This window comes from Pristis pectinata, chromosome 10, assembly GCF_009764475.1.
Source record: "Pristis pectinata isolate sPriPec2 chromosome 10, sPriPec2.1.pri, whole genome shotgun sequence".
NCBI classification, from domain to species: Eukaryota; Metazoa; Chordata; class Chondrichthyes; order Rhinopristiformes; family Pristidae; genus Pristis; species Pristis pectinata.
This window is the reverse complement of record NC_067414.1, coordinates 28,075,932-28,103,859: the sequence shown is the minus strand read 5'-3', so window position 1 is coordinate 28,103,859 and position 27,928 is coordinate 28,075,932. Positions and strand designations below refer to the sequence as shown.

General features: G+C 41.1%; 1 protein-coding gene and 1 long non-coding RNA gene across 5 annotated transcripts; one reads left to right on the top strand and one right to left on the bottom strand.

Annotated features, from left to right (window-relative positions):
• The first annotated feature begins 39 nt into the window (after positions 1-39).
• On the top strand, positions 40-21,715 carry LOC127575405 (gap junction beta-7 protein-like). 4 transcript variants are annotated; one of them, XM_052025247.1, is made up of 2 exons: positions 40-172; positions 16,146-21,715. In XM_052025247.1, exon 2 carries the CDS (start codon positions 16,181-16,183, stop codon positions 16,937-16,939), a length of 759 nt encoding a protein of 252 aa, XP_051881207.1. In that variant the 5' UTR covers positions 40-172; positions 16,146-16,180; the 3' UTR covers positions 16,940-21,715. The 4 variants fall into 4 exon arrangements, with proteins under 4 accessions (XP_051881207.1, XP_051881209.1, XP_051881208.1 ...); XM_052025249.1 differs by lacking the exon at positions 40-172 and adding an exon at positions 598-704; XM_052025248.1 differs by lacking the exon at positions 40-172 and adding an exon at positions 5,698-5,751.
• Positions 20,229-27,497, bottom strand: LOC127575406 (uncharacterized). Its single transcript, XR_007957052.1, has 3 exons — positions 27,391-27,497; positions 25,815-25,880; positions 20,229-20,369 (listed from the first exon to the last, which is right to left on the bottom strand). It is a non-coding gene; the product is annotated as an uncharacterized LOC127575406 (long non-coding RNA).
• Between the last annotated feature and the right edge of the window lie 431 nt (positions 27,498-27,928).

Below are 27,928 nucleotides of genomic sequence, written 5' to 3'. Positions count from 1 at the left end.
GGGAAGGACAAACAGAGATCATTTTACTTCCAAGTTGTATCGGAACAGATGGTTTGGTGAATAATTCCAGTTTCTTTTTTATATGGAGAAAATAATTTTTCTCTTTAGATTGCTGGATGTAAATTTGTTGGAGAGGGAATCTGGAGAAGACTGAACTGTCAACTGTTACAAGGTAAATCCTATCATTTAATTTGTATTTAAATTTAAAAGGATAGTTAGATTAGAACTCATAACTTGACATATTACTTGTGCTTCTGTATATTTGTTACATTCAGGCCATGTAATGGAAGTGAAATTAACTTACCCTTCCCAAATTACTGTGTTTACAACAAGTCCAGAACAATTGGCAGAAATCACATCAAATTTCACACTTAATAAAAAGAGAAGCAGAAATTACAGCAGAAGTTTTTTTTAAGCAATGGTATCTTTGAGAATATTACAAGGATTGTGATTTGATAAAATGTTTCCTGGCTAACTTTCTGCAGAAACTGCAGAAAAATGATCTGGATTAGAAGTGTTCATATATCATCTGTAGTCCCGGGCAGCAACTCTAAAACCCAACCTCAAACTAAATTACTGCAGGGATATAGTGAGTGGGGGGCAGGCAGCACTTGGAATACTAACACTCCATGCTCCCCACCTCAACTCTCGAAGAAGCTCTAGACGATATTTTGAAAGAAGTATCTGCCATCAGACTCACATAGGTCAGTAAAGTTTTCAATCTGATTTTTTTTCCTCTTGTTGCCTAATTCTAGGATATGGTTCTGTAAGTAGTCAGCTCTACAGCCAGTGCCAAGTGTTCATGTTTTGGTCTTAATCCCATCCAGTGATCATCTGTTGGCTACTTTGCCATCACAACTAACTCTCTCCAGCATAATCCTGTTCTCGCTCAATATCTACATGTACTTCCTTTTCTCAGTAGAGGCAGATCAGGAGCAAGAACCTTGGTGGATTCCCCTCCCTTGAGGCCCTATCAATTTTAGCATTACATCCGCCTAACTCAGAACAGAGTAGGGATCATACTGTTGATCTTTATAACTCTTTACCGCACCTTGAACCTATTTTAACCAAAGCAAAATGGGGGTGGAGGGGAAGGCTTTGGATGGCATGTTTTGGGTTAATCTTGTGCTTAATAATGAGGTAAGTTCGTCCTCACTTTCTCCTCCTCCAGAGTCATAAAGGTAAATCCTATAAATTAGGTGCACATTCCCAACATCATCACAGGGGAGTAAATTTTTAATATCTCTCCTATAGAACCCAAAAGTAATGAATGCCAATGGAATAATAATAATTTGTTGCTACCTCATTAAATTTGTGGCAAGTGTGTGGGAGAGTTATGAGACAGTGGGTAAAGCATAGAGCAGCCGTTCTAAGATTACCTGATCTTGTGGTCAGCAATATTTGAACCACACCCTTTGAAACTGACAAGGCTTGTTCACAGGTAGCACAGCATTTGTCATGTTAGTTTGAATGCAGATTGTAATGGAGGTATCAGGTTACAATTATATTTATGCTATTCAACCAGATACATGCACCAAAGTCTGATCTGATGTACAGGAAAATAATCTTCATTGTAGTGATCTGCAGCAGGGTCTCACTTTCAGACAAATCTTACTTCCCTATTAGCTGCCTGCTAATCCTAGAGAGGTAGCTTCCAGGTTTTCCATGGCAAGTGTGGTTGATCACATTATGCTTGGGTGTGTATTCAGTCTCTTTGTGTAGAGTCCCTCTCTTATATTTTCCTTCTCGATTCTATCACACAAGATCTGTTTTGGAAATGGACCCTGAAATGCCTATTCTCACTGTAAGTCAAATTGAATTCACTCCCCCTTTATTAGGAGATGGAATTTGCGTGTACTGGAATCTGAGAGTTGGATATCTTGTTTAGTCATTTGATATTCAAAGTAGTGTGGAACTGCCGCGATAGGAAGCTGATGAGTTCAGTTAAATCATCTGCAGCAGCCCCAAAAGCCATGGCTATGCAACAGAGCTGTGATAGTTGCTGCCTGACATAATAGTGTTCTTTCAGAGTCAGAATCAGATTTATTATCACTGACTTATATGATGTGAAATGTGTTGTTTTGAGGCAGCAGTACAATGCAAAGACATAAAATTATTGTAAATCACAAAAATAAATAAATAATGTGGGAAAAAAGGCATAATGAGGTCGTGTTCATAGGTTCACGAACCATTCAGAAATCAGATGGCGGATCTGTGTTGTAGTGATCAAAGACCCACTTCTTAAAATGCTGAAAGCATGCACTTGTCTTATTGATGCAGTTGGCACCCTCTTGATTGACCGTGGTGTTAGAGTTGACACTCTTCAGTTTAAACATGAACCAGAATGAACAGCTTAAACATATTTACCTGGGTCCCTTTAACGACAATAAATAAATGTACATTTCATTCTCGAAAAGATTGGATATTTCCCCCACGTTTAGGAAAAGATGCAGTGAAGTTAGAGGGATCTGGAAAATGGGAAAAAAGAACTGATTATAATAAGAAACTTATCCCAAGTACTTATATAAAACAGCTGTACAAATGCAAAATACTGCAGATGCTGGAAATCTGAAATAAAAACAGAAAATGCAGGAAACACTCAGCAGGTCAGACAGCACCTGTGGAAAGAGAATCAGAGGAAATATTTTGAGATCAATGACCTGAAGCATTAATTCTGTAGACGGTGACTGATCTGCTGAGTATATTTAGCATGTTTTGTTTTTATACAACTTGTGATGCAATCAAAATTCCAGCAGCTTTTATTTGGGAATTTTCTTACCAGGGCACTCACACAAGCTCCAAAACATTAACAGGAACCTGCCCTGTGTACACCTTCCACCGCACTTTTCTGTCAAACTCTCAGTCTGTGCTGGCACTCTCCATCAACTTATTTCTCCTGGGCAGCTGGCAGCAGTGCCTGGTAGATAGATCGGTTATTCTGAGAGTTTTCCAGACATCGGGAGAGCTGGCAACCCCAGAGTCAGGCTAAACTCACCCACTGGAATCCTTGCTTATCGTTATGTCAATCACACGAGCCAACATTATATCATAAACTACAGTTTTAATACAAAATACAAATATTTCACCTTGAAAGGAATGAAATGGATAAACTATACATTGTTTTCAGAGTTTGCTGAAGAAGGCAACCATTGCAATTACATAGGGTGTCACTGAGATTGCATATGGAATATTTTGTGTAGGCTTGGTCTCACTGCTTAAGGACTAATGTACTTGCAATAGAGGGACTACAGAAAGTTCACCTGGTTAATTCCTGGGATTGGGGGAGGGGCGAGAAGGGTGCTGGGGGGTAGCTGGATGGTGGAATGCGCAATGAGTAGACATTAAGCAGACTGGGCCTATACTCTTTTAAGTCTAGAAGGATAAGAGGTGATCTTATTGAAACATTCACAATTCTTATGGGGTATCACAGATTAGATGCAGTGAGAGCATTTCCCCTGGCTGGGTTCAATAGAACCAGGAATTAGACTCTCAGATTAAGGGATTTAGGATTATGAGAAGTAACTACTTCACCCAGAACATGGTCAATCTTTGGAATTCTCCACCCAAGTGTATAATGGAAGTTCTGTCATGAAAGACAGAGATTGATAAGTTTTTGGATATTGAGGGAATCAAAGGCTATGGAGTTAGTGCAGGAAAAGTGATGCAGAGGCAAAAGACCAGCCATGATCTAATTAAATGGGTGAGTAGACATGAAGGGTTGAATGGACTACTCCTGATCCTATTTCTTATGCTTTTATGTTCTTCAAGAATCTACATTAGCTCAAGTCACATCACTGTTTAAATTATATAAGGAACTTGAATCCTTCCTCAATCTGACAGTGAAATAAGCAGGTATTTTCCTGTTCATGCATCAACTTTGGAAGAGCTGCAGAAACCTTATTAAAATGATGCCAAAGGCAGGTAACAAGGAAACTCTGGTGAAAATTCTACTGTTGCTTCTAATTTCCTGCCTGATGGTAGCCACGGACACGCATCCAGTGATTCTGTCCCAAGTCAATTTTTGTAGCATTTAATAGACCATTGACAGCATTTCAGTCTATAACCATTTCAAGATCAGGTGCCAGAAATTAAATCTGGTTATTTGGGTTTAGTATTCCATATACTCAAAAAATGAGAGCAATACAGGTGGAAAACAGGTAAAGGAAAATCAAATATTTGTAAAGGAAGAAAAGCTGGGGAATGCTACTAATTGGAAAGCTCCTTCAAAGGGCTAGTATAGGCTGATTGGGCTGTGATTTGTATAATTCTTTCATTCTTTGAGGTTAGATCTAAGCAATCATGTAAGCACACACTATCTCTCTCTCTCTCTCTCTCTCACACACACACACACACACACACACACACACACACACACACACACACACACACACACACAGAGGCATGCACAAGCAAAGTCAAACACATTAGTGTGCACACACATGAACAGCCATGCATTAACATATATGTGTAAAATTTCCATGAGTTAGATACCATTATAAAGGAAGCAGTTATCAAATAGTCATTGAGGAATTTTTTTTTTGGAATCCCTCTATGGAATCCTATAGCACTGTTCAATTCAAGTCTGAACTGGTCTTACTTATTGCTTGGAACAAGCTAATTATTTTTGCTGCTGGGGTGTGTGAAAGAATTAAAATTATGAAGAGAATGTAATTGAATATGAAACCAATGCCTGCTAATCCTCATTGCTGCAATTATTTAAAGTCAGATCTTTCAAGACACATCATAAAGTACATGCTTGTGAATTGAATTCCCAGCCTTGCTCATAAATGTACACACCTTAACGAGAAACATAAATTATTTCTATTTCTCTTTGCTTATGGCATTGTTCAGTGTTCATCATCACAAAATACTCAGAACTAAAGTATGAGGTTCATTCATCTATGCAGCAACCTCAGGGCAATAGAGCATATCATGATCAAGGAAGTTAACACAGATGACAGCCAAAGCAAGGTGTGTTCCATAGACGTAAAATTACCAATTGTAATCCAATTATCTAATTTTCAACAATAATGACAACTTCCATTTTATGTTTAGAATCTGCAACATTACCAAAATTTGTAAAGGCACGTTACAGAATTTTATCAACCACCTGACCACAATCCATGCAAAGCAGTATTAAAAATTAAATCAAAAAATGATGGAAATATTTGGGTTATTGACCTGTCATGCTGTTTTATGGTGTTTTATTTTTTGATAGCTCTTTTTATACTTTTAAGCAATTTTTAAAATTACTTTCACAGATTGATTAATTTATGACAGTTTTGAAATGTCTTTCTGAATGACAACATTCAAAAGTATTTGTCCTGTTAAACCAGGAGAGCACTGGCTTAGCGAGCTGTCAAAACTTTCTTCAGCAGTTTCATGAGTGGAAATTGGTAAGTGATAGGATTTACATGTGGAAGACAAAAGAAACTGTAGACACTGGGATCCAGAACAAAAAACAGAATGCTGGAAGAACTCAGGGGTCAAGCAGCATCCGTGGAGGCAGATCCCAGGTGCTCAGTTAAGCTGCCTTTACATTGGTGAAACCAAGCGTAGACTAGGTGACCATTTTGCAAAGCACCCACGGTCTGTCTGCAATGATAACCTCGAGCTTCCAGTTGCATGTCATTTTAACTCTCCTTCATACTTCCACACTGTGTCCTCAGCCTTATCCATTGCTACAGAGAGGCCAATGTGAAATGGAAGATTGACATCTCATATTCTGGTTGGATGGATTACAACCTAATGGTATGAACATTTAATTCTCCAATCTTAGCTAACCCACTTCCCTGATGTCCTTCTCCCACACATACTCACCTGTCCAACTAGGTTTCTTCTCCCTTTGTTCACCTTTCCCACCCCTCTCCCCACCTGATTCTATTTGCATATTCCCTACCCCCCAGCTGGTTCCAGCTATCACCCACCAGCCTCTGTCCCACCCCTCCCTTGTACTTCTGTATACTAGCAATCTTTCCTCTTTGCTCTCTGTCCCGGGGAAGGGCATTGACCCAAAACATCAACATACCTTAAAGGATGCTGCTTGACCCTCTTGAGTTCTTCCAGTATTCTGCTTTTTGTTTTACACATGGAAGGCTTTGCTGCTGAGCTTGGAGCTGGCTTTGTTCAGGAAGTTCCTGTTAGGAAGTCTACACAGTGCAAGCATAGAGTTAGTAAGGGTTAGATGGGCTCAAGAGGGGGTTTGCTGACTACAAAATCTAGCCATATTCTTACAGTTTTAGCACAAAGGACTTGAAAATTAAATGCATTGGTGCAGTAGTTCAATAGCATCCTTTTCCATCTTCTAGTTGCCAGTAATTAATGAGTTCTGCAAGCTTTTCAAAAAATTGATGCATTTCCTTCAATGCGATATCATAGAGTCATAGAATCACACAGCACAGAAGCAGGCCCAACTGGTCCATGCCGATCAAGGTTCCCATGTAGGTTAGTCCCATTTGCTTGCATTTGGTCCATGTTCCTCTAAACCTTTCCTATCCATATACCCGCCCAAGTGCCTTTTAAATGTTGTTACTTCATCATGTGTAATGCAGGAATGTAGTAATCTAGGGAAAACAGAAATTCTGAGGGAAAATTAAATAACTGCTCCAAGCCTGTGTAACCAAAATTAATCACACGCCATTTGTGTGATTAGCCTAAAGGAGATTTACAGTAATCTGAGTAATGAAGTGAAAGCCAACAGGGATGTGACACAGAACTGCCAGCTCAGTTAATTGGAATCTGAAACAAATAGCAGCAAGAGAGAAGCAAAAGAAAACCACACCCTTAAATACATTTCACTGTGATAAGCCATACAAATTCTTTGAGGAGAGGTAGAAGGAAACTTGAAGAGATATTATGAGAAAGTAAATGCCAACCATTAAAAATGAACATTAAAACTAAGAAAATAAATTCCCATCTTATTTATGCACCTTGCACTCCATGCTGCCTTCTTTCATGCTAACCAATAAGGAACTCCATTGTCTCACAGAATCAGAAATTGACTTACTTACACAATGCAGTCTCCTAGATAGTTGAATGGATTTTCAGGCGTACTTCGTTGAGATATAAAATTGGAGGGATGGGCCAGAACAATGTCGCAGCTTGTAGAGCTGGTGCTCCACAGCTCCAGCGACCCTGGTTCAATCTCAATCTCCGCTGCTGTCTCTGTGGAGTTTGTTCTCCCTATGACCACATGGGTTTGTTCTGAGTGCTTTGGTCTCCTCCCACATCCCAAAGACGTGGGGATTGGGAAGTTAACTGGCTACTGTAAATTGCTCCTAGTGTGTGGATGGGTGATAGAATCTGGGAAGAGTTGATGGGAATGTGGGGAGAATATGTTAAAGAGAAAATTAGTGTTGGAATGGGATTGCTCCATGAACCAGTATCGACTCAATGGGCTGAATGGCATCCTTCTATGTCATATGGAAATATGAAAAAGACTGTAGAAGTATGGTTGCCAGCAGGATCCATTCACAGACTGCATGGATTTTGTAAAGAGTGTTAAGACTAATTGGTGCTTTTTGTTATCCTTGAAAAACCAGGAGAAAAATGGTGGATGAAGGGAGAAAATAAGTTATGAATAAAGCTTGAACTGCAATCAATAAATAAATTCCTCTCCCCACGACCAAACTTCTGTTTTGCAATGGAGTACACTGGAGGAGGAGAAGCAACTAATGACATAAAGCACCACCAAATTAGTAGCAAGTGTTGAATGTAATGGATTTATATCGTACATTGGAAAATTGTCCCGAGTGGTGGGGATAACAGATAATATCACACTGGGTACCTGATATATCTTAGTCATGGAGTCATACAGCATGAAAACAGGCCCTTCAGCCCAACCAGTCCATGCCAACCAAAATGCCCATCTAAGCTAGTCCCATTTGCCCGTGCTTGACCCATATCCCCCTAAACCTTTCCTATCCATGTACCTGTCCAAGTACCCTTTAAATGTTGTTAATGTACCTGCCTCAACCACTTCCTCTGGCAGCTTATTCCATATATGGACCACACTCTGGGTGAAAAAGTTGCTCCTCAGGTTCCTATTAAACCTCTCCCCTCATCTGTGCCTGTTCTCCAATTGTCCTGGATATTGTTTATGTCAGATCAAGATGTTGCTCTGCCAAGACCGTGTGGTAACTGATGTGCAACAGCTAGCCCCAGTAAAAGGTATGACGTACAGGCATCTTCCAGTCTTCAGAACCAGAGAGGAAGCAACCCATCCTTGACAACAATGATTTATGTAAGAAGAAGGTGGACTTGTTGCACAACATTCTTCCAGATGAGTTCTTATTTATTAACTTTGGGGATTTCAGGCAGCATTTTATTGCCCTTGAGAGGGTGGTGCTGATTTGCTTTCTTGAACAACTGCAATCCTTCAGTTGAAGGTAGCCCCACAGTGCTGTTGGGTAAGGAATTCTAGGATTTAGACCCGGTGATGATGAAGGATTGATGATATCTTTCCACATGAGGATAGTGTGTGACTTGTAAGGGAACCTGCAGGCAGTGGTGTTCCCAAGCACTCACTGCTCTTGTGTTTCCTGATGGTAGAGATTGCAGGCTTGAGAAGTGTTATAGAAGAGTAACCGCAAACACTGTGCATTGGTGGTAGAGGGAATAAATACTTAGGGTGGTTGTTAGGTCTGCATTGCCATGAATGGTATTGAGCTTCTTGAGAGTTGTTGGCACAGCATTCATCCAGACAAGTGGAGTGTAATCCATCACGTTCCTGAATTGTAGATGGTGAAAAGCCCTTGGGTATCAGGAGATGAATCACTTGCTGCAGGATACCCAGCTTCTAACTTGCACTGATGGCCATGGTATTTAAGATAAGATAAGATAAGGTAAGGTAAAATATCTTTATTAGTCACATGTACCTCGAAAGACACAGTGAAATGCATCTTTTGCGTAGAGTGTTCTGGGGACAGCCCTGCAAGTGTCGCCACACTTCCAGCGCCAACATAGCATGCCCGCAACTTCCTAACCTGTACGTCTTTGGAATGTGGGAGGAAACCGGAGCACCCAGAGGAAACCCATGCAGACATAGTGAGAACATACAAGCTCCTCACAGACAGTGGCTGGAATTGGACCAGGGTCGCTGGCGCTGTAATAGCGTTACGCTAACCACTACACTACCATGCCTGCCAGCTGAGTTCCTGGTTAATGGTGACTACCAGGAACTTGATGGTGGGGTACTTGATGATAGCGGGTTAGACTCTCTCTTGTTGGAGATGGTCAATGCCTGACACTCTTGTGGCATGAATACCTGAATGTTGTCTCGGGAGTGGGCTGTCTCATTTGCTGGAGCTGGATTGATTGATCTCTGACAACCACAATCGTCAACCTTTGTGCGAGGTATGATTTCAACCACTGGAGTGCATCCCCCTTGCAGCCAATTGACTGCAATTTTACCAGGCCTCTTGGTGTCACAATTAGCCAAATACTGCTCTTTCTGTCAAGAACAGGCACTCCCAATTCAGCTCTTGAATTCTCCCAGTTCATTCCTCAAATTCAGCCTTGGTCTAAACCCAGTTTAGACCAAGGCTGTTGAGAGGTCTGGAGCCAAGTGGCCCTGGCAAATACTAAACTGGGCATCAGCAAATACATTATTTGTGAGCAAGTGCTATTTATAGCACTTTTGATGATGGCTTCCATCGTTTTGCTGATGATTGAGAGCAGACTGATTGTGTGGCAATTAGCTAGATTGGATTTGTCCTGCTTTTAGTGAGAAAGACAATCCTGAGCAATTTTGTACATTGTGGGGTAGTTGCTAGTATTTTAACGTTCTGGAAGAGCTTGGCTAGAGGTGCAGCTAGTTATAGAGCTCTGGCCTTCAATACTACAGCTGGGATATTGTCTCCTCCCATAGCCTTTGCTGTATTGAGTGCCCTCAGCCATTTCTTGATATCACATGGGGTGAATTCAGTTGGCTGTGTTGAATTCTGTGATCATGGGGATATCAAGAGGAGGCTGAGATGGATTGTCTACTTGGCACTTTAGGCTGAATGTGATTGCAAGTCTTTCCTTGTGGAGTCACACATTGGGCCTTGCCTTCACTGTGGACTGGGATGTTCTTGGTTACTCTTCCTTCCATTTGCTGTTTAATTATCCACCAGATGTAATATAATGCAGAGTTTCGATGGGATCTGTTGGTTGTGAGGTCCTTAGCCCTAACTATTGCATGCTCTCTTTCCTGTTTAGCATGCATGTAATTCTTTGTTACATTTTCACTGGGTTGGATTGGTGGTTGAACAGGCATCCACTAAATTTGCTTGTGATCAGGATTTTGGAATGGTGCAAAAAGATGAATAAGGTTGATTTTAGTACAAGGGGACTGAGTTATAAAGATTGATTTAGAAATCACGGTGATAGTTTCTTCTCTTTGCTGTCCTTGGGGATTTATTAAAAGGGGCAGATATCTTGTAGTTCTGGATGCCCTAGAAATTTCAGGTGTTTCCTTAATAGAGATAATTGTGCTTGAGTCCATGCAGGCAAAAAAAACAATGTTAGGATGACAGAGAGGTGGACTGAACATTTAAAGACTCCCACTTCATCTTCTGTGATTTTGTTCATTATGCGTTCAGAATAGGCCACACTTAGAAAGCAATAATGTCCAATATGGCTGTGGACCAGAAAATCTACAGAATTCCAGGATGCATATTGCAGATTCCTCAGCCAAGTTAAAAATAGTTCTATTGATTCTCTGGTGCTTTCACCAGTTACTACAAATAAATGGGAGGGTACCTCGCATGCAGACATGTGATCCTGTGCTCCTTAATAATGTTTCAACTAAAACACGCAAACATAGCAGACCTCAGAATACAGTTATTCAGTTTCCTACACTTGAAGGAAAGAAAATTCTTGCATTTTTACAGCATCGTAGACATCCCTTTCAGGACTTATCAAGGAACCCATGAAACCATTTTGAAGTATAGTAGCAGTTGCACTGTGGAAAACATTGGTGAAAAGTTAGACCAATGTTGATGCAACAGAAAATTGTAAATGGTGGAAATTTTGGTATTAGTATTGGTGTTGGTTTATTATTGTCACTTGTACCGAGGTACAGTGAAAAGCTTGTCTTACAAACTGATCGTACAGGTCAATTCATTACACAGTGCAGTTACATTGAGTTAGTACAGAGTGCATTGATGTGGTACAGGTAAAAACAATAACAGTACAGAGTAAAGTGTCACAGCTACAGAGAAAGTGCAGTGCAATAAGGTGCAAGGTCACAACAAGGTAGATCGTGAGGTCAGAGTCCATCTCATTGTATAAGGAAACCGTTCAATAGTCTTATCACAGTGGGGTAGAAGCTGTTCTTAAGTCTAGTGGTACTTGCCCTCAGGCACCTGTATCTTCTACCTGATGGAAGAGGAGAGAAGAGAGAATGTCCCAGGTGGGTGGCGTCTTTGATTATGCTGGCTGCTTCACCAAGACAACGAGAGGTAAAGACAAGGAGGGGAGGCTGGTGTCCGTGATGTGCTGGGCTGTGTCCACAACTCCCTGCAGCTTCTTGCAGTCCTGGACAGAGCAGTTGCTGTACCAAGCTGTGATACATCCAGGTAGGATGCTTTCTATGGTGCATTGGTAAAAGTTGGTGAGAGTCAAAGGGGACAAACCAAATTTCTTTAGCCTCCTGAGGAAGTAGAGGCGCTGGTGAGCTTTCTTGGCCATGGCATCTACGTGATTTGACCAGGACAGACTGTTGGTGATGTTCACTCCCAGGAACTTGAAGCTCTCAACCTTCTTGACCTCAGCACCATTGATGTAGACAGGTGCATGTGCACTGCCCCCTTTCCTGAAGTCAATGACCAGCTCTTTTGTTTTGTTGACATTGAGGGAAAGGTTGTTGTCATGACACCATTCCACTAAGCTCTCTATCTCCTTCCTGTACTCCGACTCATCGCTGTTTGAGATACGGCCTACAACGGTGGTATCATCTGCAAACTTGTAGATGGAGTTAGAGCAGAATCTGGCCACACAGTCATGAGTATATAGGGAGTAGAGTAGAGGGCTGAGGACTCAACCTTGTGGGTCACCGGTTTTGGGAATAATCGTGCCGGAGGTATTGCTGCCTCTCCTCACTGATTGTGGTCTGTTTGTTAGAAAGTCAAGGATCCAGTTACAGATGGAGGTGTTGAGTCCTAGGTCTCGGAGTTTGGTGACAAATTTGTTCTGGGCAATAGTGTTAAATGAGATTATTGGCCAATTTTAAAATTAAACTCTTCCAAAGCCAATGGGACTGAATATCGGGCAGGGAACACAACAGAAGTATGTGTAATATCACCTATTTTGTAATAACACCCATGGCAAAAGGATTAACCTCTTGATCATTCCTGAAATTAACTACTAGAATATAGAACATAGACCAGTACAGCAGAGGAACAGGCCCTTTGGCCCACAATATCTGTGCTGACCATGATGTCAATCTAAACTAATCCTACCTGCCTGCACATTGTCTACATCCCTCCATTTCCTGCCTGTTCATGTGCCTGTGTAAATGCCTCTTAAATCTTGCTATTGTATCTGCTTCCACCATTTTCCTTGGAACCTACTACTCTCTTTGTAAAAAAACTCACCTTGTAAATCTCCTTTAATCTTTTCCTCTCTCACCTTAAATCTATGCCCTCTAGTATTTGACATTTCCACCCCGGGAAAAAGACTTTGTCTATTCTTTTACTAGTGACCGTTCCTTCATTTGCCAAAGCCCAAACTCTGCAATTCTCTTTCAAAATCACTATCTCCCTTTCCTTCTTTCAAGGGATTCCTTAAAATCCATATCGTTAACCAAGATCATAGAGTCATAGAGTTTTACAACATAGAAGTAGGTCTTGACCATCCGTTTTAATAGCTCTTTATGCAGCTCCTTATTGGTTGTCCAATAATACTGCTGTGAATTGCCTCGGGATGTTTTATTATGTCAGCAGAGCAACCTAAACACAAATTGTTGTTGCTTTGGTTACCTTTGTGAAAGTGAAAGCCAAGGCATATGCACCTTGAGGAGCCAGATGAGTAACTATTTAAATTTCATTTTAATCATTCTTTGTTGATAGAACCAACAATTCCACTAACAAATAGATATACTGGTATGATGCTAGTGGGCAATGCTCCATAATTGTATATTGTCAACTCAATAGTGTAGTGAACAATATTTTTATAAGCTAATAATGACGAACCATTCAATTGATGCATAAATATAACCTCCAATGTAATTTTTACAATGAGATGTGATTAAATTTGGAATAGCATCGTTGAGAATGGTTTTAGGAGAGTGAATATTATAGTATTATCAACTATAATCTGAACTATGGAACTATGTGTGATCCTAGACATGTACAGGGGCTCGCTGGGTTACAGAAGACCTGACTTACAAAAATCTGACTTTATGCAAATTCTCCCATTAATTATTAAAGATTTTTTCAAGATAGGAAGGTTAGCTACAGAAATGCAAACTAGTATTCATTAATGACTGCATACTGTATATGTTCCATTAACTTAATTGTGGATCGTGTTAGGATGAACACAGAAGACAATCGATGAAATTAAACGAAAGAATTATAGGAAGTGTATGCAGAGGGATATAATATGGGTAGCTGTATAGTCTAACAAATAGATACTATTCAATTATATGGGATAATTTTATTCTGATGTTAGTTTCCACTTCCCAATCCCATTTAATTTGATTTTTGTGAAACCTGGTTTCATTGAGTGGGCTTGTGGAAACTTACTGAATTAATATCAACAAAATTCCTTTTTTAATGCATTAAAGAGTGAAGTGAGAGCATCTACATACACCCAGGGACATTTTACATCATTAAATGCAGCATTGCTGTAGGATTGAGATAAACCAAAACCTGCTGTCCACATCCAAACTCACACCAAAGTCCCTTTTACTAAGCATTACTGACCTGCACTAACTTATTTAAAAAATGGTTTACGGACAGATTTCAAGAACGGAACCTCGATGTAACCCAGTGACTACCTGCATATAAACATCAGAAATAGCATAGTTAGAACTAAATATATCAGCTTTCATCATAACTTTGGGCTGAAGAGTTGAGGCTCATAACATGAGGAAGTTCAGGACCCAAATTTATACACCAGTACAGTACTGAGAGAGTAAAATACAAACTGCTGTTGCATTTTGAAGTCCAGATGAAGGGTCTCAACCCAAAACTTTGACTGTCCATTTCCCTCTGCAGATGCTGCCTGACCTGCTGACCAGCAGTTTGTTTTTTGCTCCAGGTTCCAGCACCTGCAGTCTCTTGTGTCTCCAGTACCAAGAGAGTGTTGACTGCACTGTTAGAGCTTCCAGTTTGTGGCAGTCTGTGGCACATGGACTACAAAGACACACATTTTCAATGAAGACCAAGAAGTTCCTTTGCTATTGGGCAAGCAGACAGTATCACAAAAAAAAATTAACTGGTTATTAATGCAATTAGTGTTTGCTGGATTTAGTAATGCTTTTAAGGGTGGATAACTGCCACTGCATTTCAAAGTAATTTATAAAAGATAATACTGAAGTGTTTCTGAGAAATGTAGTGACACTGTTTCAACTCCTTCTTCTCTACAAGAGAACAAGGTGTATTTTGATCTACTTACCTCGGGAGGATATACTTGTAAAGATTTTAGAGAAAGATTGATTCCTGAAATAAAAGAATTGTTCTATAAGGAAACAGTGGGCTGATTGGGCTTGTAGTCTCTGGAGTTAAGAAGGGTATGAGGTGCTCTCATTGAATTCTGAGGATGCTTTGAGGATGGGTTGTCTGGAAGTAAGGGGCATGGTCTCAGGAGAAGTGGTTGGCTAATCTAGACTGATATGAGAAGGCAATCCCCCTCAGAGGGTTGTGAATCTTTGAAATTCTCTACCACAGAGAGCTGTGAAAACTGAAACATTGAATATATTTAAGTTTTTTTGGGGAGTGAAGTGTTATTGGGTTTGGGCAGGAAAAGAGAGCAGAGTCCAAAGATCAGATCACTCATTGAGGCAGAGATTCACCTGAACCTCCTCCAATCTGGGCTATTGTATTTGGTGCTCATGATGGGGCTTCCTCTATATTGGTGAAACAAAGCGTAGACTAGGCGACTATTTTGAGGAGCACCTGCACTACATCTGCAACGGCCATCTCGAGCTTCCGGTTGCAAATCATTTTAATTCTCCTTCCCAGTTCTACATTGAACTATCTATCCTCGGCTTCCTTTGCTATGTAGAGGCCAAATGCAAATTGGAAAAACAACATCTCATATTCCACTTGGGTAGCTTATGGCCTGATGGTATGAACATTCAAAACATTTAATTTTCCAGCTTCAGGTAATCAACACCCCAGGTATTCTCCACGCACGCACGCACACACACAGACGCGCACACACACACAGATGCACATACACACACACATGCACACACACACACAGATGCACACACACACACATACACACACAGACGCACATACACACAGACACACACATACACACAGAGACAGACAGACACACACACATACCCACACAAACACTAACATAAACAGACACATGCACAAACACACAAACACACACATACAGACACACACACAAACAGACACACAGACACACACACATGCACACACACATGCACACCCGTCTATCTAGCTTCCTTCTTCCTTCCTTTATCAATCCCATCCCCCTCTCCCCCAACTGGTTCTATCTGCCCATCATCCTCTCCCCATCTGGTTCCACCTTTCTCCTACCAGCCTCTATCCCACCCACCTCTATCCCACCCCCACTCATACTGCTATACACTGGCAACCTTTCCTCTTCCCCCTCAGTCCTGATGCAGGGCCTCAAGCCGAAACACTGATATATACCTTTTGCCTTCATAGGTGCAGCTTGACCCACTGAGTTCTTCCAGCATTCTGCTTTTTTGTTCCAGCATCTGTAGTCTCTCCCTTGTCATCAGATCATTCATTATCTTATTGAATGGCAGAGAAGGCTTGAGGCACTCCTGCTCCTGTTTGATATGTTCTTATCTCATGAACTGAACAATGCAATATATATGATAGGGAGTATGTAGTGAAAGAATGGAGATCAATACCATTGATTAATTTTCTTTAGGCCCCAGAATATTTTTATTTCAATAAAATGTGTGGTATATAATCTCTGAATTGCTTTTCTAGGTTCTGCAGATCCTTCATCAAGCAACTGAGGAGCCATGAGCTGGAGTTTGCTCCGTGATGTTTTGAGTGGGGTGAATAAGTACTCCACAGTAGTGGGAAGAATTTGGCTGAGTGTTATGTTCATATTCCGGGTCCTGGTCTATGTAGTGGCAGCAGAACGGGTCTGGAATGATGAGCAGAAGGACTTCACCTGCAACTCAGAGCAACCCGGTTGTGAGAATGTGTGTTATGACTATTTCTTCCCAGTGTCACAAGCAAGGCTCTGGGCACTGCAACTTATCATGGTCTCTACCCCTTCCCTTCTGGTTGTCTTGCATGTGGGTTATAGGGAACAGAGGGAGAAGAAGTATCATAAGAAGCTGTATAAAGATAAAGGGGACATAGGTGGGGGTCTGTGGTGGACATATTTCTTTAGTCTGGTGTTCAAGACGGGAGTTGAGCTTGGCTCCTTGTTCATTTTTCACTGGATGTTTCATGGTTTCACGGTTCCCCGTCTTTTGAAATGTGAGGTTGCGCCCTGCCCCAACACAGTGGATTGTTTTGTTGGTCGGCCAACAGAGAAGACCATCTTCCTCTACTGCATGGCCATCTCCTCATCAATGTGCATACTGCTGAATGTCTGTGAGATGAGTTACTTGGTGATCAAGCACTGCAGAGAATCCTACAGGAAGAAATCTAGCAAGCAAGGACGGAGGCTCAAGTGCAGATGTGAGCTTCAGCAGCCAATATATAGTAATCTAAAAGCATTTAAGAATGGCACCATGAAATCTGTTGCAAGCATTCACTCAATGTGAAACCAGAAAAAAAAATCAAAGGGGCAATTTCTGTTTCTGCTAACATTAACTGCTTTGAGGGATACCAACTAAATTGCTTTCATATGAAATGAACATTAACTAAAGATGCATTGCAGAACCTTTGAAGAACTATTCCCTGTTTAAATTCTGTGTCTTTTTCACGTTCCTTTGTTTAAATGCTATGCTTTCCTACTTAAACAGATGAAGGAATATATGGAAAGGTGAATAGCACCTTCATCGTGGTTCAAAGATAATAAAATGTCACTACAATTGAGTAGATTATTAATGATGTCTACTAAAATGCTTCTTTCCTTCAACACATTTATAAATAGTGTCAACGTATATATAAACCGAATGTACAAAGTTCTGAGCCTTCCCTTTGAATTGTGAAATAAAACTTGTGTTTTCAACTGAGAAAGGCAAATACAGGGATACTAGACTACTGCAGAGTCATCTCTTGATGCAAACTAACTGAGTAAACCATCTGAATGACAACTTTTGCATTTGACTGCTTAACATGCACACCAACTCGTAATCAAGTACGCTGCACTGCATCAAGAGCGGTTTCCAGGTCCACATCCTCATTCAACGAGCAGCTCTGAGAGATCCCTATTTATAGAACAAGTTTAGTCCTATCAAAGGCTTGCATTGTGATATTACAAACAAGGGAAGGCAGGTGAATAACAAATGTATACAATAAATATACCTTTCCGAAGAATTTACATCAACATTATTTATGCCTGTGGGTATGAGTTACCATACAGAGCACATTCTCCACAAATTTGACTGCTCTGTCAGTGAAATATGTAAACTGGGAAGTGGAATTCTCTTCCAGCTGTGCATGAATTTACCTTTGGTCATTCACTAATAGCGGAATAAACTTACCTACTGAGCATCTTGCCCATACAGGCAAGGGAACACCTTGAACTTTGGCCAATGCTGATTTTATTCATTTCAAGAAAGAGATTAAAATGCAAAGAGCAGGAAGTATCCTAATTGTCCGTGTCCAGTGACTCCTAATTGGAAGTTGAGCACTCAGACACTGGGTGAAAATAGAATTAGTCTTGCCTGTGGTGCTCCCTGCAGGCAAAGTGCCTGCTGTCAATCACAGCCCGGGCTAAGTACCAAGGAATCACTTTCATCCCTGCCTTGATGGCTGACCTCCCTCCTCCCAACCTTGAACCTTGATCTGAACCACAATCCCATCCAATACATAAGAGGTAATCAGTATCTTCAGGAGAAAAGAAAAAAAGAATCAAATTAATGTAAGACCAAAATAAATTAATGTTAAGGATATTTACAGCAGATACTGGGAATATGCCTCAGGTCAATTAGTTACTATAATGAGAAAGGACTGGTTAGCCTTTTTATGCATTAACCCCATTATCAGAATACTCCAGGTCTGCTCAAGGGAGGGGAAGAACTGTTCTAATTATAGAGAGTTGTTTTCTTCACACAATAAAAAAAGCTTCGACCATCCTCACACTGTTACCTCAGGGGTCCTGCAAAGATCTATACTCGCCACCTTTCATTCTTCATCAACCTGCTAGTCCTGAACAACATTACGCAAAAACACAGAGGGTCACTGTCCACATGTGTGTTGATTACACTCAGCTCTACCTTAACATTACCACTCTTCCTCCTGCTTCTGTCTTTAAGTTGTCAAAATACTTGCTCTGTAGTGAGTAACAAATGAGCAGAAATTTCTTCCAACTAAATACAGGCAAGTCCAAAACCAATCCTGATTCAGTGCCTTGACCTGAAACATCGATCATCCCTTTGCCTCCACAAATGTTGCTTGACCTATTGAGTTCTTCCAGCAGTTTGCTCCAGATTCCAGTATCTGCAATCCCTTGTGTCTTCAAATCAAAACCACCATCTTCACTCCCTGTCATAAACTTGGTTGCATAGCCACCAAATCCATCCTTTTAGCTATCAACTGCCTCAAACTGAACTTTGCAGTCTCAAAGTCATCTTTGAATCTAATTGACCTTCTCAACATGGATCCAAGCCTTCATGTCTACACTTTCCTTAGCTCCACTGATGCCGAAATTCTCATCTATGTCTTTGTTATCTCTCGACCTTAATATTCCAGTGTACTCTTGGTCAGCCTTCCTTATTCTCCTCCTGACATCAAAATTGTTGTTCATGTTCTGGCTCACATCAAGTCCCATTGACCTAATACTCCTGTGCTTGCCAAGTCTGGGTTAAGCATTGCCTTGATTTTAATTGCTCACCCTTGTTATCAAATAATTCCATGACTTTGCATTATTCACCTCTGTTCTGGCAGGCATGGTAGTGTAGTGGTTAGCGTAACGCTATTACAGTGCCAGTGACCTGGGTTCAATTCCTGCCGCTGTCTGTAAGGAGTTTGTATGTTCTCCCCATGTCTGCATGGGTTTCCTCCCACATTCCAAAGACGTATGGGTTAGGAAGTTGTGGGCATGCTATGTTGGCGCCGGAAGCGTGGCAACACTTGCGGGCTGCTCCCAGAACACTCTACGCAAAGGTGCATTTCACTGTGTGTTTTGATGTACATGTGACTAATAAAGAAATCCTATCTTATCCTAATCTCCTACAACTCTGTAACCCTCCACAATGAAATGACTGATACTTTGAACACCCAAAATTAAAAGCTTTATTGTTTATGGCTGTGCCTTCAGCTGCTAAAATCCTAAATTCTGAGATTTCCCCCCCTTAAACTTTTCTGCCCATCTCACCTTTTCCTTTTAAGTGGTTCTCAAAACCCAGCTCTCTGAATAATCATTAGGTTCTAAGTCCTAATATCTTTTAATTCATAACTTAGTGTCAAAATCATATTTGATGCTGCTTCTGAGAAATGCATTGGAATATTTTACTCCCTTACAGGTGCTATATTAATGCAAGTTCACAGAATCACAGAATGATTACCGTTTGGGAGGTCATTCAATTCAAGTCCATACCAGCTTCATGTGAGAACAATCCAGCTCCTTGCCCTTGCTTCACATCCCTGCAATTTCCTTTCCTTGTAGATATCTTTTGAATTTGAAATTGGTTCCATTTCGCTTTTTTGCCCAGTGGAAAATGATGCAAAATATTAAAAAATGAAATAAGTAACTTGATGGGTTATAAAAATATTTACTTTACCATGTGGTGTTTTGGAAGTTTGTACAAATCATGGGATGAGCTTGAATGCTACTAAGATATGATTTACTTATTGTTCCAAATCATGTTCAGTGGAGTAATTCTATTATTTTGTTTCTTCTTTCACCATGACACTTCTTGTAGTTACTTTCAATTTTCATGATTACAAGGCTGCAAATTCTTGCCTACTTCAAAGGGCATTAAGAATCACCCATATAATGCAAGGTTGGTCACAGAATAGGCCAGTTCAGGATTAATCGTCCCCTTGGCATTTTACTTCAGTCTGGAGTCTTTCATGGCCATTCTTCTGTGGGACAGGAAAACAAATGATCAGACTTGAATTGTTCACATTCTACCATGATGGGATTTCAACACAGCTGCTAGGTTAGCACAGATGTTAAACTACTGTAACTGAGGTACTCATGATTATTATTTTACATTTGTAGATGGATATTCACTTTAGTAATTCATGCATTGTTTACTCTTCTATCTAAAGTGACAATTCCTTAGGTTTTAAATGCCAAATTTACTTATAATATTTTGTCCAATTGTGCTTTGTGATAATAGCATTATGTAAATGTACTTTTGTTTTGCAATACAGAACTATAATAGATATTGCCTTGAAGAAAGTAAAAATATGTATTTTAATTCATCTTTCACTGTGTGTCTATACTAATTTTACATAGGGTTGATGTATTGATAAGATTTGATGAAACTCTGCATTTACAACTGTATTTAAGAATGAAAATAGTCTAATGTTTGAAGTAAATTAATTTTATTTAATGATTTCCAGGAATTAATTCTAGAAATTACATACACAATTCAATATGTGCATTAGGAAAAATACAAGTTTTATGTATTGTTTTGACAAAAAAATAGACATTTTCTCCAGTTTTGATTTTGTAAATGTACATGAGCAGTTTAGGAAACAATTACACTTGAGGTTACTGCACCAATTTGGATGGAAGCTCTCAACCTGGATGAAAAAATAATTTAAACAATACAGCATGACTGATCTTTTTTAATAATGAGGTACTAAAAAATTCCATAAGTCATGATTGCTTCTTTCTAGAATATGTACCATCTATACCATGTGCTGCTGCAACTCACATGACTCCTTAGACAGCACCTTCCAAACACGCAACCTCCACCAGCTAGGATAAGGGGAGTAACAGCATGGGAACACCACCAAATGGAAGTTGCCCTCTAAGCTAAACTCCATTCTGACTTGGAAATAGATCACAATTCCTTCACCGTCACTTGATCAAAATCTGGAACCCTCTTCCCAATAGCTTTGTGGGTATACCAAGACCTCAAGGGCTGCAGTGGTTCAAGAAGGCAGCTCACCACCACCTTCTCAAAGGCAATTAGTGATGGGCGATTAAATGCTGGCTCAGCCTGTGAAGACAACGTCCCTTGAATGAATATATACAAATAAAAATTAAGAAAAACTATCTGGTTTAAATCAGAGAAACTGCATTGAGAACTGTAATGAGAAAAAAAGGTCTGATTCCATTTTCAAGAAAAAATTAAGATTAGTTTGGATCCCTCAGCAACTAGAAGCTGTGGGGAAAGAAACCCAATTACTTAGAAGACATTTTCAAACCGTATTTCTTGGAGTTGAGATCTTTTGAATATCTGTGCCCAACAGAAATTAACAGGAACTGTATTTGCAATGGAATAAAATTGTTGAATAGCTGTTTTTAAGTGCTTATTGCTCTTCTGTAAAATAAATTCACAAAAACTTCTCATAAAAATCACACTTCAAAAATTTAGAACAAACTCCTAATGTGATACCTCACAGCTTTCAAAGACTGATCTCATGGAGGTAAGCAATCCAATAACAAAAATCGATTTATCAAATACATTTGTTATTTGGTTCCTGAATAATCTGATCTAACATTCACTTACATCTCTAGTCACGGTGCCCTCTACCTTATAGGATCGTGCGAGTAACTTCACCAGAGGATTGCTGCAATTCAAAATGGTGGTTCACCATAACCTCATTGAGGGTAGATAGGAATGGATAATAAATATTGACATTTCTAACCATGCCAGATACCGAAAATAAATGAATTACAAACACACAAGGTACAGTGAGTGGGGATCTATTCAAATGATTAAAGTCTTCTACGGAAGTAGAAGGCTATAAAATATACAAGGATGTAACACTTAACTTCCACTGAAGGCAATATACTAAATTTTCTTCATTTCTCGATTCTTATTGACCGTGCAGCTCCTTTGTCGAAGATGGCAGGAAAGCCAGCCTTCTTTCAGCCTAATTAGTCAAATTCTTGGCCATGTAAAATCATAGTCACACAGTATGGAACCAGGCCCTCAGACATTGAAGTTACATGGTCATAAGTGTCAGGTTTTCTATCTCAATGGCATTTTCCTGCTATATCTCCATATCCCTTGATCACCTTAATATCCAGGAATCTATTGGTATCTATTATGCACAAACTCAACAACTGGCCACAACTCTCCAGGATAGAGAATTCCAAAGATTCACCACCCTCTGAGTTTCTTCTCATCTCAGTCCTAATTCTGACTGTGACATCTGGTTCCAGAATCCTCAGCCAGGGGAAATACTCTCCCAGCATCCAGCCTATTGAGCCCTATAAGAGTCTTGTACATTTCAATAACATCTCTTCTCATTCTTCTAAACTCTGGAGAAAACAGACCTTGTCTCCTCAAGCAGCAAATGTGCCATCCCAGGAACCAGTTCAATGAATCTTCACTGCACCTTTTCTTCTAGCACTACATACTTTGTTATGTTAGGGGACTAAAGAGTACACAATAATCCAGTGAAAAATCACAAAAAAATGCAAACAATGGAAATCTCAAATAAAAGCAGAAAATGCTGGAAATGCTCATCAGGTCAGGCCACATCTGAGGGAATAGAAATAGAGTTAACGTTTTGGGTCAAAGACACAATAATCTATGGTTGGTCTCAACAAGGTGCTAACTAGTCACAGTAAAACACCTCTATTCCTGTATTCAAATCCTTGCACAATAAGGACCAACATAATGCTTTAAATAAAAATAGAAAATGCTGGGAAAACTCAGTAGTTCAGACAGCATTTGTGGAAAGAGAATCAGATCAAAGATCATTCATCAGAACTGAGAAAGAGAGAAAACAGTCTTGGTAGCAGAGGAGGTGGTGGAACAAAGAGAATTTCTGTGTTGGAGGGAAATAATGTAGCATTAAAGGCGCACTGAAGCCTTTTTGTTTGTGCAATGTATCACTAATATTGTGATTTTCATGCCAGCTCTCAAAGCATTCCCAGTAGTTCCATTCCCACATTTATTTCCCAGTAGCCTGTTTTGTCTTATATTGGTCAACTGGTTTATTATTGTCACATGTACCCAGTGCAGCGAAATTCCCATCAACTCCCCCCGATTCTCTTGCTGCTCACCCACACCAGGGATAATTTACAGTAGCCAATTAACCAACTAGCATATCTTTAGTATGTGGGAGGAAGCTGGAGCACCTGAGGGAAACCCATGCAGTCACAGGCAGAATGAGCAAATGCTGCCCAGAGTAGCTGCATAGCCATTCCTGGGCCATGGTGGTTGTGCAGCAGCAACACTAAATGTCTGACGCAATGACCTCTACATGTAACATTACTGTCAAGAAATGTAGCTTTTTTGATATATCGCTTTGTTTACGAAATGACACTCAACAGCACTGTTAGCCGAGGGAGAGCACACCTTGACAGGACCCAGCAAGGTGCAGTGATAGGAGACAGCTGAAAGGTCAGCAATAAGTCAGCTAATTGTGGTAACTCCATAAGTGATTGGTGGGTATTTTTCTTTTATTTACTTTCTGTCTATCCTGATTGGCCAAGAGTTTAAAATCAGGGCACATTAGTGTGAGGTCTGTACTCCTAAAATGGTAAAACCTTATATAAACTAATTACTAATATAAACTAATTCAACTAAAATAAACTAATTCAATGAATAAATACAATTAATTAATTGGAACAGATGGCCAGGCGAGCGATGTGTTGTAGTTGCAATATGTGAGAACTGGTGGACCCCATGACTGTAAACAATGACCATATCTGCAGTAACTGTTGGCAGTTTCAGGAACCAGCTCAGGGTCGATGAGGGGAGGGGAGAATTACTTGGACATGGTGTTTCAAGGTATTTAACTACCTCTAAATAGGCAAATGGTCAGGGACAAGACGGTTTGCCTGAAGAAGAGGCAGGTAGAGTGATCCAGAAGACAGTTCCAGAGAAGACTCAGCCTTTACCCTTGAGTAGCAGGTGCAAGGTTCTTGCTCGCTGTCTGGACGAGATTGAGGACTGCAGGGAGGATGTGCAAACGGTCCATAGTACCATGACACTCAAGTGGGAGAAGAAAAGAGAAATGTAGTAGTCATAGGAGATAGCGTAGTTAGGGGAATTGACACTGTTCTTGGCAGCAAAGACAGAGAATCCCGAAGGCTGTGTTGCCTGCCTGATGCTAGGGTTAAGGACTTTATTTCTGGACTGGAGAAGAACATGGAAAGGGAGTGGGAGGATCCAGTGGTCATGGTCCATGTAGGTACTAATAACATAGCTAGGTTGGGGAAGGAGGTTTTGCGGAAGGATTATGAGGATCTTGGGACAAAATTGGAAAACAGAACGACAAGGATGATAATCTCTGGGTTATTACCTGAGCCATGTGCAAAACTGGATTCGCCGTCTGCGCCACACCCCTCTGTCAGCTTCCCGATCTCCCCACTGGTGTCAACGAACACCTCATGAAGCTTCGCTTCCACTTCACCCACTCTGAACATGTTACCATCATCAGCGCCTACACTGCCACCCTGACCAGATGCGATGATGATAAGGAGACATTCAATGAGAACGCTAAATTGGAAGTAACATAAATGAGTGGCTGCTTCATCCAGAAGAAGTGTTCAGGTTTCTTGGATGACGGGAAGGGAGGTTGTAACAGGACAAGAATTGCATTGCCTTAGGGTTTGCCTGGTAAGGTGCCATGAGAAGGGTGTTGGTGGAAATGGAAAAGTAGATTGGAATATTGCAAGGGGAAGGTCCACTGAAAGGGGAGGAAAGATGTGGCTGGTGACAGGGTAATATTGGAGGTGTTGGAAATTATAGAGGATAATCCATTGAAATGGAAGCTGGTGGCATGAAAGGGTGGACAAATGGAAGAAGGGATGTAAAAGTAGACATGAAAGAAATGGAATAGGTATGGTTGAGACCTCTGCCATATATGGAAAGGGGCATGAAGGGTGAGGAAAAAGGAAGACTATTAGGAGAGAGAGCAGCAACTTGACTGAAACATATTAGATCCTGAGGGGTCTTGACAGGTAGATGTAGAGAGGATGTTTCCTCTTCTGGGAGAATCTGAAACTAGGGGTCAGAGTTAAAAATAAGGGGTCACCCAGTTAAGACAGAAATTAGATTTTTTTTTCTCTCTGAGTCTTTGGAACTCTCTTGGAAAGGACTTTCCCCCCACAAATGCACGTCAACCCTCTGAGTACTTCCAGCAGTTTGCTTTTTGATTTGTTATTATTTGGCTTATGCCTATAAAGCATGCAGCATATGTTTCAAATGCAATTATAGCAAGGTTGTTGTACATTTCAACATATTTTGTAGTATTGATCAAAATTAAACAAAATTGAGTCCCATGGAAAAGGAACGAGTTCAGATAAAAAGAAAGAAGGACAGAAAATAGTGAATTGTGATAAGTCGTTTTTCAGATGGCAGTATGGTGGATAGTGCTAGGACCACTTACTTTGATTTTGGAATGGAGTAAACTTTCAAGATTTGCTGCTGTTGCTGTGAGCCTGATATCAGTCACCTGCAAATAGAACATAGAACAGTACAGCACAGAACAGGCCCTTCAGCCCACAATGTTGTGCCGACATAGCTATTCCTTCCTGCCTACAGAATGCCCACATCCCTCTATTCTCCTCTCATTCATGTGCCCATCCAAGCCCTTCTTAAAAGTCCCCAATGAGTTTGCCTTCACCACCCTATCAGGCAATGCATTCCAGGCATCCACCACTCTCTCAGTAAAAATGTACTTCTCACATCTGTTCTGAACCTACCCCCTCTCACCTTAAATGCATGCCCTCTGGTATTGGATCACTCAATAATGGGAAAAAGATATTGCTTGTCCGCCCCATCTATGCCCCTCATAATTTTATACACCTCCAACAGTGGCCTTCGCCGCTCCAGAGAAAAGAGCCCAAGTTTGCCCAGCCTCTCCTGATAGCACATGCCCTCTAATCCAGGCAGCATCATAGTAAACCTCCTCAGCACCCTCTCTAAAGCTTCAACATCCTTCCTATAGTGAGGTGACCACAATTGCATGCAATACTCTAAATGCAGCCTAACTAGAGTTCTATAAAGATGCGTCATAAAAATAGGATATAGATTGGCTCATCGAAAGGGCAAATGAGTGAAAAATGGAATATAATGCCGAGAAATGGGGTGATACATTTTTGGCACAAGGAATTGGGAGAGGCAATATAGACATGATGGCATCATTCTAAAAGAGTGAACAGGAACACATGACATCTGAGGTTCATATTCATAGGTCTTTGGAGGTGGCAGGCCGTTTGTGAGAATAGTTAACAAAGCACATAGGATTTCATGCTTCACTGAGGTATTGAATGTGCTTCCTTTATGCCTTACTTATTACAACACACAAGGCCATGCTAGCACCTAGCAGAGTAACCCCATCAGTCCCCCTATTATTATCCTGTGGCTTTGCCACATATGCCCATCAACTTCTCTCTTCCATCACTGGTACAGCTCTCCCCACCATCGAGGACATCTACAAGAGGCGATGTCTCAGGATCATTAAGGACGCCTGTCATCTGGGCCATGCCCCCTTCTCAATGCTGCCATCAGGCAGGAGGCACAGGAGCCTGAAGACACACGCCTCAAGGTTCAACAACAGCTTCTTCCCCACTGCCATCAGGTTCTTGAACTGACCTGAAAAAAACCTAACACTACATCAGACTATATTTCTGTTTCTCTCTCTCAACTTGCACTAGCGTCGTTATGTCTTTTCTTTGGTGTAAGTTATGCATAATTTAAGTTAATTTAAGTTTATGTTAACTTGTTTGTCATGTATGTAATTTACTGCACTGCTGCTGCAAAAAGCTCATTTTCATGGCATTTATACCCTATGTATGCTTATGACAATAAACTTGAACTTGATTCTTCTCTCACTTACACTACGAGGTAAGTTACAGTAGCCAATTAACCCCCCCAGGCACACCTTTGGGATCTGGAGTACCCTGCTGAAGCCCACAGGCTGAAAATGTAAACTCCACACTGACTGCACATCAGGATCATACCCGGGTCTTTGAATTAGGAGGCAGCAGAGGTAACTCCTGCACCAACCCTGCGCAGTATGGAAGAATGCCCTCCCTCTCTGGAGAAAAGCAGGCGGTCAACATTTCGGTTTCAACGTCCCGAAACGTTGACCGCCTGCTTTTCTCCACAGATCCTGCCTGGCCTGCTGAGTTACTCCAGCATCATCGTGTTTTTCATCCAGATTCCAGCATCTGCAGTCCTTCGTTTCTCTGCCCTCAGTCTGCGCCGCCTTGTCTCTGCAATGGCAGAGACTGAAATTGCAGCGAACCTCGCACGTCCGACAAGGGCGCTTCAGCAGGGTCCCTAACTTCCGGGGTTGGGAACGGGAAGAGCGCATGCACAGCCCCGAGCCGGGAGGGCGAGGGTTTCGGAGCGGGAGGGTTTCGGAGCGGGGGGGCTCCGGGCTCCGGCGGAGGGAGGTGCGCGTGCGCGGCCCCGGGTCCGGGCTCCGGCGGAGGGAGGTGCGCGTGCGCGGCCCCGGGTCCGGGCTCCGGCGGAGGGAGGTGCGCGTGCGCGGGC

Bases quoted from the DNA above. Each gene is read 5' to 3' on its own strand.
- LOC127575405 (XM_052025247.1), top strand. From the start codon at position 16,181: ATGAGCTGGAGTTTGCTCCGTGATGTTTTGAGTGGGGTGAATAAGTAC.